Source organism: Canis lupus, chromosome 9 (genome assembly GCF_003254725.2).
Source record: "Canis lupus dingo isolate Sandy chromosome 9, ASM325472v2, whole genome shotgun sequence".
Classification (NCBI taxonomy): Eukaryota; Metazoa; Chordata; class Mammalia; order Carnivora; family Canidae; genus Canis; species Canis lupus.
The window spans coordinates 7,731,776-7,743,983 of record NC_064251.1 but is presented as its reverse complement, the minus strand read 5'-3'; the positions used below and the strand labels follow the sequence as shown (position 1 = coordinate 7,743,983).

The 12,208-nt window shown below is 51.8% G+C and overlaps 1 protein-coding gene across 9 annotated transcripts in view; it reads right to left on the bottom strand.

Annotated features, from left to right (window-relative positions):
* The window catches only part of SLC39A11 (solute carrier family 39 member 11), a 406,549-nt gene that overhangs the window by 324,536 nt on the left and 69,805 nt on the right, over positions 1 to 12,208 (bottom strand). For 4 of the 9 annotated variants that reach the window (XM_025467862.3, XM_025467863.3, XM_049113951.1 and 1 more), the window contains exons 1-2: positions 7,383 to 7,540; positions 3,940 to 4,058 (exon numbers count right to left, since the gene is read on the bottom strand). In XM_025467862.3, coding sequence (XP_025323647.3) covers positions 3,940 to 4,047 — 108 coding nt within the window. In that variant the 5' untranslated portion in view covers positions 4,048 to 4,058; positions 7,383 to 7,540. Of the gene's footprint in view, positions 1 to 3,939; positions 4,059 to 4,894; positions 5,053 to 7,382; positions 7,541 to 12,208 lie in introns of those variants that run through there. The other 5 variants (XM_049113949.1, XM_049113948.1, XM_049113945.1 and 2 more) reach the window with 2 other exon arrangements.

Genomic DNA, 12,208 nt, shown 5'->3' with positions numbered 1-12,208 from the left:
GAGGAGCTGCGGGCTGGATGGAAGGTTTGACCCCAGGCAGCCACACAAATGACATTTTTCTGAAGGCACGCCATGACATAAGCAAAGTTGGCCTAATCAAATAATTTAATTAAACCAGACAGATCTAATAAAGAAGTCAGGTAAAATTTTTCCACTAGCATTCATCTGGATCCTGAAAGGAGAAAAATTAGACTTTTTTAATGTCACTAAAGCCTTTATTCCACTTTTAGACATTTATTTCGAGGAACTAATCAGATATATGCTCAAAGGTTTATGTTCATCATAAAGGTATTCCTAAAAAAAAAAAAATTAAGAAAAAAGGACATAACTTAGTTGTCTAACAGTTGAGGGATGGCTAAAGTATAATGCATCCTTACAGCAGAATATGACAGTCAGTTAAGTAACCAAAGTGATCAAAATAATCAAAAAAACCATTAAGGGATTTAGGGGGAACACGTATATCAAGTGAGGAAAAGTAGTTATAAGACATTACATACAATTTGATCCCTACCATGTAAAGAAATAGATATGCATACATTTGTGCATACTCAAATACAACTGAACAAATAGGTTCAAGGTTTGTTTTTTGTTTGTTTTTTCTGGGATCAGAAACTTTTTATTATTATTTATTGTTTATAGCAGCAATGTCCACAATAGCCAAACTATGGAACAAGCCCATATGTCTATCAACAGATGAATGGACAGAGGAGTGTGTGTGTGTGTATATATATACATACATATATGTTTGTGTGTACATATATATGTATATACATATATAGAGAGAAAGATGAATACAGGTAGATGAATATGGTATATAAATCAGTATATATATACATACATACACACACACTATGAAATATTACTCAGCCACAAAAAGAATAAAATCTTGCCATTTGCAACAACGTGGGTGGAACTACAGGGTATCATGCTAAGTGAAATAAGTCAGAGAAAGACAAATATTGTAGGATTTCACTCATATGTGGAATCTAAGAAACAAAACATGAACAGAGGAGAGGGAAGAAAAAATAAAATAAGATGAAAATTGAAAGGGAGGCACAGCTAAAAGACTCTTAACTCTAGGAAAAAACAAACTGAGGGTTGCTGGAGGGGAGGATGGGGTAACTGGGTGATGGGCATTGAAGAGGGCACACGATGTAATGAGCACGGGGTTTTATATGCCATTGAAGGATCACTAAATTCTACCTCTGAAACTAATTTTTAAAAATCAATAAATTTTTTAAAAATTGAAGAAGAGAGCAGCCTGGGTGGCTCAGCGGTTTAGCGCTGCCTTCAGCCCAGGGCATGATCCTGGAGACCCAGGATGGAGTCCCACGTTGGGCTCCCTGCATGGAGACAGCTTCTCCCTTTGCCTGTGTCTCTGCCTCTCTCTCTCTCTCTCTCTCTTTCTCTCTCTCTCTCTCGAATAAATAAAATCTTTTAAAAAATCAAAAAATTAAAAAATTGAAGAAGACACTTTATTATTTCTTTAGCTTTTCCATCCTTTACAAGCTTCCTACAATTAAAATATATTTTAAAGCAAGAACACAAATTTTGAGTGAAGCCACTTTAGAGAGCGGCAGCGGAGGGCAGAGTCCGCGTGTCTACTATCCCAAGTGATTGGCGCAGCAGCCCCCACCTCAGCCAAATGAAAAGTGAGGTGTGCTCAGGGTGCCAGAGCACATCTCTGTGGACTCCTGTCTCGGGCTACCTCTGTCTCCCAATGCCAAGCCTCTTCCCACCCTTCAGGCACACTTCCTATGCAGAAAGGGTCAACACGGGCCCACGTCAGCTACCTTGGCTGATCCCTGGCCGGCTTATGGAGACTCAGAACTTGAACCTCTCCCTCCATTCCCTGGCAGGGGTGGGGCAGTGTGTCTACACTGTTTTCCAAACAAGGTGCGGGACACCTGCTTTCCTCTCCCAGGTCTCGAATTGTTCAGCAGCAGAGAGGGCCTCCAGGACAAGCCCCCAGTAGAATCCTTGAGGCTCTGAAGGTTGCCCCAGGCTGCGGTCAGGTCACACCTGTGTTACTGCATTCTTGTGACTGAGGGGAGGGGAACTGTCTGTGTGCCCCTCACAGGAGGGAGGGAGCACCCGCAGCCTGTGCACACATTTCCCCAGACTCCGCCTGTATCTTTCTCCCACTGATCCTTTCAATGGGAAACCTCAGCCAGGAGGACAACTAGAAGCTGAGTGGCATGGGTCCTTCTGGCGAATCACCAACTGTGGTGGTGGTGGTGGGCTGGGGGACTATGCCTCCCCACAGAAGCTTTCAGCAAGTTCTGCTGATCTCGGTGGTTACACCAATACGAGACAAATGAGGGGCTCTAAGCTCCAAAGGGGATGAGGGCGCCTCTGTGAAGAAGGGAAGGCCCCTCTTCCCTCCCAAAGAGCCCCTACAACATTGGCCAGGGCCACATGGGGCTTGGGGGCACCCCTTCCGCAGGGCAACCCACCCCAGTGCGGCTCAGGCCTCTTCTCAGTGCAAAACAACTGGGGAAGATAAAACCATGGGCCGCTCTTCCCCAGAAGGGTACAAGGACGGGACCCCAGAAAACCTGGCATGGCTGTCGTGAAGGAGAAAGAGGGTTAGGTGACCTGGTGCCCTCTCCTCTCCCCCACCCCGGGGTGTTTCTCACTCAGGGACTAGGTTTGGAAAGGTTTTCATTACCTGTCAACAGCAAGCTGGGATCAGGCTGTGTGCGTCCCTGCGTCTCTGAGAGGCTCCAAACCTCCCACTCAGGAGAGGAGGGGGAGGGCGAGAGGAGGTCAGATCTTACCTGTCATCAAATACCTGTCTTACTGGTCTCTAATACAAGAGTGTCTGGCTTGCCAACTACCTAGACCGTGTTTTAGTTTCTAGATCCGGCTCACAGCATGTTTAAATGGATCTTAAATCACTCACTCACTTACCACTCCTGCAATTTCTAAGGCTGCCTGCTGCACGATTGCAGGGACTTTATGCTCCTCAAGACACATATGGATGGGTCCCTCTAGACCTATGGACCAGGGGGTCAAGGGCTGGAGAAAGGAAAGGAATCTCAGACAGATGAGGAGGGAGGCAGGGGTGGGTGGTTGGGAGCAGTGGGGTGGGGTAGGTGGCTGTGTATTGTGGGGGATGAGTGGGGAATTCGGGTGGGGGGTGTGAGTATGTGTATGGGGTACATGAGGGTATATGGGATGTACAGGGTGGGGGACATATGGAGGGTTGGGTTTGGGGGTTGGGAGGGATGGGGTGTGCACATGGAGGGAGGGGAGTATAGGAGTACTTGGGGGTATTTGGGGGAGTATAAGGTATGAAGGAGGGAGAATGTGAGGGGATGAGATATAGGGGCACAGGGGCCATGTGGGGGGGTGGGGCATGCAGGCACAAGGACGAGTGAGGGTGCTGGGCGGATGGGTAAAGGAAGTGCAGGGGTGGGGGGGTGGGATGGGCATATATAATCTGTAGGGGCATGGGAAGATGAGTCTGTGTGTATTCATCCCAAAGGGATTCGGGGAGCATTGGAATGAAAAGAGGAGATAAATGAGAAGGGGAACAGATGCCCTTCCTTCCCCCAGGAGTTTGCTATCACCCTGGCTAACTCCAGGACACAGGGCAGGCCTGTTAGACAACCAAACTGGGCACCTGCCCCAGGCCTCACCAACACTAGCCAGAAGCTAGAAACCAGGCAGGGGCTACAGGAGCTTTACTAACTGGGCTCCCTTCCTACTCCCTTCACACCGGGAGGGGAACAGCTGCAGACCCCGGCTCTCCCAGCCTGGTCGGGAGACGAGGAGGAAAAGACAGGACAGAGAAGAACAAACATCGCCTACAACCTGCAGGTGTGGCCAGTGAGTGGCATTAGGGAGTCTGCAGCCCTGCCTTGTGGCTTCAGAGCTTGCTAAGACTCCCCCCACCCTACCCCCAAACCTCAGAACCGGAGCAAGGCAACTCACCTGTCCGCTAGAGAATACGAACACGAGGGCCGCCCCGGCTGCTGTCAGCCCCCAGGTGAAGAAGGTCCCCAGCAACGCCTGGAGCACAGCGCTGTGGCCTTGGAGCATGCTGGATACAGCTGCGTGCAGAGGAGCGAGAGAGGGTCAGCCACGGCCAGTCTCATCCAATGACGCCCACACGTGCTAAGGTGTCCTAACGCCCTCCACCTAGGCTGGCCCATCGTCACCTGGCTGGGTGCTCCCCCCCTTAAGCTCTCCCACCTAAGTGCTGACCAGACCTTTGACGGCTCCCCATGGAGGTGCGTGGGGCAGCCCCCTCATGACTTGCCAAGGGCATGCTCCACCAGCCACCTTTCAACTAGCCCATGGCCTCTTCAACTGCTACCCCCTGTGTGTCATTTATGGCCCCATCAACAAATCCCAAATGGCCCTGGCTCCAAGTCACCCTTCACCTGGTTCCCTCCCAGAATGCCCTCCTCCCCGCCTCTCTCCAGCCAGGAGCCAGAGCACATTCTGCTGCCCACCTCATGCCAACTTCGACTCCACGCTTGCCAGAACCCCCACCCCACCCCCGTCCTCTCCCGCCCCGGCGCACATCTGCGGTGCTTTCTTTGGGGGGGCTTGCCTCCTTCATCTTGTAGATCATTTGTCGAAGAACAGGGATGACGCCCTTTCACACTTGGCACCCCTATAAAATCGGGCTTCCTGGCATCTAAAGCATACTTGGTGGGGCGCCTGGGTGGCTCAGTGGTTGAGCGTCTGCCTTTGGCTCAGAGTGCGATCCCAGGGTCCTGGGATCGAGTCCTGCATTGGGCTCCCCACCGGGAGGCTTTTTCTCCCTCTGCCTGTGTCTCTGCCTCTCTCTGTGGGCCTCTCATGAATAAATAAAATCCTTTTTAAAAATTAAATAAATAAAAATTAAAAATTCTTGTTGTACTGAAAAGGGGCCACTTACCTGGATAGGACACTCAGCAAGGACAAGGAGACAGAGCCATAAGTGGCATTTCCCCGTCAACTGCTGACATGGAACTTATACCACTGCCCACCAGGGGAAGAAAGGGAGGTCCCATTCCCTCTTGGTTGTGCTCAGAGAACCTCCTCTAGACTTTACCACGTTTTAAACTCTAGCTCTGAAATGATAGGGAATCTGACTCTTGCTGTGGAAAGTTACAGGGCAGAGAAATCCACTTGTTGAAAAGCCCTGTGTTCTGGGACACAAACATCAGGCCTCAGAGCCTCATCTCAAAGGGCTCATTCAGCTGCCCACAGGTCTTCCAGCACCCACAGGGCTGGACAGGACCCCAGTGGGCTCAGCCTTGCCAGGTTCTAAAGCTCTGTGAGCAGCCAGCAATGCCAGGCTTGCAGATCAAGAGCTAAAGAAGCTGATGCTGTTTGATCCTATAAGGAAACTGTGGCAGAAGGTGGACAGGGGGCCCTTATGCCAAGGGGCTCGGCAGCATGGCTAGGATCCCAACCTGGTAAGGCTGTGAGTCTCAGCAAGCCCAGGTGAGCCCAGAGGAGCCCAGGCTCAGCACTGAAAGCCAGGAAGCCTCCAAGAGAAACAGCATCTGTGGATTTGGACTGTGTCTAAATAAAACTCAGGACGGTGACTGTAGCAAATAAAGAAGAAATTTTATATATATATATATATATATATATATATATATATATATATATATATATATTTAAAACCCACCCATCTACATACTTCATCTTGTTAAGTCACCCTAAAATGAGTGGTTTGTGTGTATTTGTAAACCAAGACATCTGGATCATTACACCAACCTTCTATTTCTAGCTGCTTGTGGATGCAATCTGAAACAGAACTTACAAAGAAAGGCATATAGCGATCGTCCTCTTAGTACTTATCATCCAAGACAGGTCATAACAACAACAGAAAAAAAAGACAACTTTTTTTTCCCCCCCAGTATGGAATGTGCCTTTTGACAGCTACGGAAGAGAGGAAGCCATTTACATTTGCCAACAAGCCAAAGTCAACGTGGGGTTTGTGGGCCAGCCAACAAGAGAGCTCTGGGTGTTCCTGGGGGCCAGGGGGAGGGAAAGCCCTATTCTAGGCTGTCTCCGTACACCTGAGGACCCGAGACATAAGGAAAAGGAACAGCAAGGCCATACACATCCTGACCATCCCGAGAATCACAGTACTTATCAGTGATAATGCCAGCCCGGTGCCCCTGCGAGGAGTTTCTTCCATTTGCTATTTTAAATCCTCACTCCTGGAAGGGTGGTCTGCAAACCTGCAGAGCCCCGGTCCCCCTTGGGAGCCGGTGAGAAATGCAGGATCTCAGGTCCTACCCCAGACTTAACTGAATTAGAATCTGCATTTTTTTCAAGTTCCTTCCACGAGGGATTCTCATGCACATTGGTTGGAAAGCACTGGAACACCTGTACGAGACCCAGAGCCTTGAGACTGAGTTCTCTCTCTGCCCTGCGAGGGAGGGATTGGCCAGGCTGACTGACGCAGAGGCCCAAGAGGAGGGAAACTTTTCTCCCAGAGGTCGACCAGGAGCACCTTGACGGCAGGTGCGCCAGTCGTGGCACCTCGAACTCAGTTTCCGGGATGGGGCTCAGACTTCCTTGTGAGCCGGATGTGAACACACGTAGACCTTGATTATTTTGCAAGAGGCAGGATTATTCCCTGCCCCTCCCCAACTTTAAAGATGCCAACACCACCTCACGTGTGTGCACATCCTGCTCCGGCAGCAGAGGAGGGGCCGCTCACTGATACAGGATTTCTTGCCCTTGTCTCCCTCGCAAACCTGTTGCCCTGCTTCCAAGAGCCAGCCTCCAGATGTTGGTGATGTTGCAGGGGTGGGAAGAGCACCTAAGGAACCTGCACACACGCGCGCGCACACACCGACTCCATGCAGAGAATCCAGCAACGGGACTGGGATTCGGGTCTGAGCCACGGGACTGTGGGAAAGTTCCCGAACACCTCGCTGCTCAAAGTGCGGGTCCGGGGACCACTGCCCCGGGGGAGGGTTAGCAATGCACAGGCTCAGGCCTGCTGCAGGGTGACAGATTGCCAGTCAAGTCCAAGGGGCCGTGCACTCCCAGCACGAGCGGGAGGGGACGAGGCTGGGCTGGAATTGCAGCCACCTCTGCTCCCCGGGGCCCCAGGGGGCCCCCCACACAGACACACACACCCCCCGGGGGGGATGCACTGAACCTAGAGGATTTGGTGAGCCGGTGTCAAAGGAAGGCAGGTCCACACCGTCCTGCTGACCCTGGGCAGGGCCGGAGGGGGCTCGGGGCAGCCTCCCCGTCCTCGCCACCTGCCCGGCCGCCCTCCGAGCCCCTCTGCTCCCCCGGGGGGCCGCCTCCAAACTCCCTGTTGCCCTTCCAAGTCCCACGCTCTCCTGAGGGCCCCAGACCCCGGGCCTCCAGCCCAACCGAGGCGCTGAAGGGAGAAAAAGCTGACTCACTACGGTGCCCTCTCAAGCCCCCACTCCACTTCCATGGGCCCCGCTGCCGCTGGCTCGCCCGCCGCTCCACTCCCGAAGTCACTTCCTGCTTTGGCGCCCGCACACGTGTCCCTGCCGCCACCAGGCCCCTCCCCGGCTGGCCGCCAGCGGCAGGGCCCGCCTCGAGAATAAATTCTCTGGTTCACAGCCCTCCGCGGCTCGAGATCGGGTGGGGCGGGTGGAGCGCAGCCCCGAGCCACGGGGAGCGCCTTCTGCAGGCCCGGACGCCTGCGAAGCCACAGAAACCCTGGCGAGATCGCCTGGTAACGTCCCTGACATCATTTCTGTCGCTGCACTTAGCAGCTGAGCCCCAGGCCCTGAGTGAGCCGCAGAGCCCGACGTGTGGGGGTTGGGGGAGCAGGAGCCGCACTCCTATTAGCATCAGCTGCCAGGGTCAGTGGCCCTCAAAGGACAGCTCCCATGAGAATCACCCACCAGGAGTCCGGTCCACACGCGGAATGTGGGCACCCGCACAGGTTCTGGCTCTGGAAGCCTGGGTGGAGACCCAGATGTTCTGTTCCAAACTAGGATTTGCTAAAAATCCTAGGATTTGCGGATGCTCTCTCTCGGGTCCTTGGACCGCTCTTTGAGAACCACTGCTGCAGGTCAAGGGCTTTGCTCCCTGGGCTTTCTATAAAAAGACCAGAGGGTGGAACTTCTAGATTTAGCCACAAATGAAAACAGGATGCCCAGTCAAATTTGAATTCCAGATAAATGACAAATAGTGTTTGACTGTGTGTCCTGTGCAATATTTGGGACACGCTTAGGCTAAACACACATTTGCTATTTGTTGTCGACCAGAAATCCTAATTGAACTGGGTGTCTCATATTTGATCTCATGAACCGACCGGAGGGTGGCCTGGTCAGAAAAACCGTTCATCATCACAGTGGCCAAAGAGCAGAGGATCCAAGAGGAGCTGGCCTCTTCTGCCCAGTAAAAGGCAGCCGCCCACGCTGTGCCGGGAAGTAAGATGGCACGATGACTAGAGGGTGCTCTCTGCCCTCAGGAGATTCGCAGACCAAGAAGACACCCAGACCAACTGTCTGACTCAAGAAAGCACCACAGATCAAGGGGACTTACACAGCAGAGATTTATTTCTGCACAGTTCTAGAAGCTGGAAGTCCAGGATTGGTCCAAGATGAAAGTGCACATTTGGTTTCTGGCTTGCAGACAGCTGTCTTCTCACTGTCCCCATGTGAAGAAAGAGAGATCTCTCTCCCCTCTTCTTTCTCATCGGGCTGCCAGTCCTACGGCATGAGGACCCCACCCCTCATGGCTTCATTTAAGCCTAATTACCTCCAAAAAGCTCTATCTCCAAATGCAGTCATATGGGGGCTGGAGGGGTGGTGAGTAGGGCTTCAACATATGAATTTCATGGGTGGAGCTCTCCTTCGAGGGACTGGTGTCCTTACAAGGAGACCCCGGAGAGCTCCCTCACCCCTTCCACCGTGTGAGGACACATGAGAAGTCTGCGACTCAGAAGAGGCCCCTCAGCCTACCACGCTGACACCCTAATCTGGGACTTCCAGCTTCCAGAACTGCCACTGATACGTATCTGTTGTGTGTGAGCCACCCCGACTGTGGTCTTTTGTTACATCAGCCCCAAAGGGCTGAGACACTCCATGTTACAGATAAGGAGACTGAGTCTCAGGAAAGCTCTGTATTGACATACAGCGTTCACAGGAGAGACTGAACACCCTGGCCAGCAGAGCCTCGGGCGGGCCTCAGGCTGGTGGCCAACCCCCAAGAGACAAATCCCACCATTTCCCTCCTTTGCCTCAATGCACCCTGCACACACATACACACACCACTGACCCAAACGTACAAACCGCCTGTCTTTCTCCCATTCCCTCATGGTAAGAAGTGCTCAATAATGTTTCCTTAAAGCTAAGTGCACTGGCTGTTACCTCCAGCACACCTCCAGCCACCTCCCCCTTCCCTAGTCTCTCCCCCAAAGAGCAAATGTGCCCTGCAGCCTCCATAAATGGGGCAGGGGAGGAGGGACGGGGTGTGCAAGAACAGGCCAGAGCCGGCACTAATGAAACGGCGGCAGGGTGTTAGGCAGGCAAGGAGGACCACTGCCTCCCAAGTGTCATAAGGCCATAAAACTAACTGATGGTGACAGTCAGCAAAGGAACCCCAGGGCAGAGGAATGGTGGCCCTTTCCAGGGGAGTCACTGTGGCTTGATCTGGGTAAACAAGCTAGCAGCACCTCCCCCTTGGAGCCTGGAGGTGGGTGGAGGTGGGGGTACTGGCACCTGGATCTTTCTCTCTCTCCCCTTTTCTCCGCCCTCCCTCCCCCTCCCACTCCTCTCTCCCACCCTTGTCTGAGATCTTAGTATCTCTTCAGAGGTCCTACAGATGCTGAGTACAGGCTTTGGAATCTGACAACCTAGAAGGAATCTCAGCTTGGCACAAGAGTTTCCTTGAACAAATTCCCCAGCCCCTGCCGGCCTCAGTCTCCCCAACCTGAGACAGTGACTCCAGCGGAGCCCCCAACACCCAACCAGGCTTCCATCAAGGCAGCCTGAATAACTATGGCCCTCTCTCCTTCCTGCCTGCCTGCCTTCACTCCATGGTTAGCTCATGAGCCTCTGTGCCAGGCACCCTGTGGGACCCTAGTTTTCCAAGGTCAACTGAGCACCTAGGTCCCTGGGAGTGGAGAGTATTCTGGGTGGGGAGGAGACCCGGGCACATGTCATTGCTGATAACTGCCCAGAGGCCTCGGAAGAAAAGGACCTCAATCTAAAGTCTTGTGATTTCTTCCTCATACTAAAGTAATATTCATTTTAATACCAAAATTTCTATATTTTTTCCTAAAGAGGCCTCTTAAAAGTGCATACACTTTGGAACCCACAAAACCTGATGTGCCCTGGGTGCTTATTTAGAGATTTCACCTGGAAAACAAATAGCTTCGTCTGGTAGGCAGAACAGTGAACCCCGTGAAGATGTCCACATCCTCATCCTTAACACCTGGGAATAGAAACTCCCCACGAAGACAGAGGGTCTTTGTGGCTGTGATGGAATGAAGGATGGGGAGATGGGGAGATAATCCTGGGGTGTGTCCGTGGGCCCAGCGTCATCACAGGGGTCCCCATCAGGGAAAAGAGGGAGGCAACAAAGTCAGAGGAGGGAAGGAAGCATGAGGACCTGAGCAGAGGTCAGAGCAAGGGATGTCAGTGGCATCTAGAAGCCGGAAAGGCAAGGAAATGGATTCTCCCTTAGAACTTCCAGAAGGAGCACAACCCTGCCAACATCTTGATTTTAGCACTTCTGACATCCAGAACTGTAAGATGATATATTCGTGGTGTTTTTTTAAAAAAGCATTTTTTTAAAATTTCATTTATCTATTCATGAGAGACACAGGGGTGGGGGAGAGGCAGAGACACAGGAGGAGGGAGAAGCAGGCTCCATACAGGGAGCCCGACGCGGGACTTGATCCCAGGTCTCCAGGATCACGCCCTGGGCCGAAGGTGGCACTAAACTGCTGAGCCACAGAGGCTGCCCCATTCGTGGTGTTTTAAGCAGCTAGGTTTGCAGTACCTTGTTTCAGCAGCCCAAGGAAACGAACACACTTCCAGAAGTCTGCCTGGAAGCATCTAGTTTCACTGGTACCTTTGGCACCAGGAACCACCAGTACCCATACTCGGCCCCTGACCACCGACCGTCGTGACTAGGCAGGACAGAGCACACAATTTGTGGGGGCCTGGCACAAAATGAAAATGGGAGGTGACTCAATCAAAAGGCAGCAAAAAAATGCCCTCAAATGTACTAACTAGGGCACTTGGGTGGCTCAGTCGGTTGGGCGTCCGACTCTTGATTTCAGCTCATCTCATGCTCTCATGGTCGTGAGATGGAGCCCTACTTTGAGCTCCATCTCCACCATGCTCTCTCTCCCTTTCTCTAAAATAAATAAATAAATCTTTTTTTTTAAGTATTAATTAATAAAACCATTCTTTTCTTCTGCAAATTTTCTCTGCTCACTGAGGACTCCAGGGTTCCACCAGATGTTGCTTACAAAACCCCAAGCTCAGAGATAAAATTATTAGGAAACTTCAAGATGGTGACATCAGGGCATTAAAGTAAGCACAGAGCCTTTCCACGCGAGGGACCCCTCACACCTGCACAGGTATCGCGTCTGTGAAGCTGGCCCCGTCACAGGCACTGGCATGACAAGGCCAGACTGAAGGAGGCCACGATGTCAAAACTAGGAAATCGGGCCAGGGTTGGTAATTCGGCATGAAAAGTGCACAGGGAGATTTGGAGCCAGGATGCTCAGGGTGGAGGCAAAGTGGAGGTGAGAGCCAAAGGTGCTGGTGTAAGCAAGCCAGCCTGGGGAGGAGACAGAGGCAGTCCCAGGAGACTGGGAAGAGGGGCTGGACACCCTGCTGGGGGAACCCAGGGTCTGGGAAGGAGACTTTCCATTCATGGGGGAAGGAAGGACAAGGCGAGGGGAGAAGCAGGCTCATCTGGGCCATCGGAAGCTAGTGAACCACTATGTGGGGCCCCCACGTTTTCCAGGGGCCTGTGACCTGGTGAAGACCTGAAAACAATACTGGATTATTGGCTCAATAAGAAAAAAAAAACACCTGGAAATTTAAATCAATGAGTGTTTAACTAAATGTCCATAAAACCTGTTAATTGTTGACTTAGGTGTTCATAAAAATTTAATGACATTCAAAAAAACAATCGGACGCTTAGCCTTTCTCACTTCAGGAGAATTCCTAAGTATGCACGATAATGGCCAAGGAACCACAGCCAATCGTAAATTAAATAAGCTTAGAGC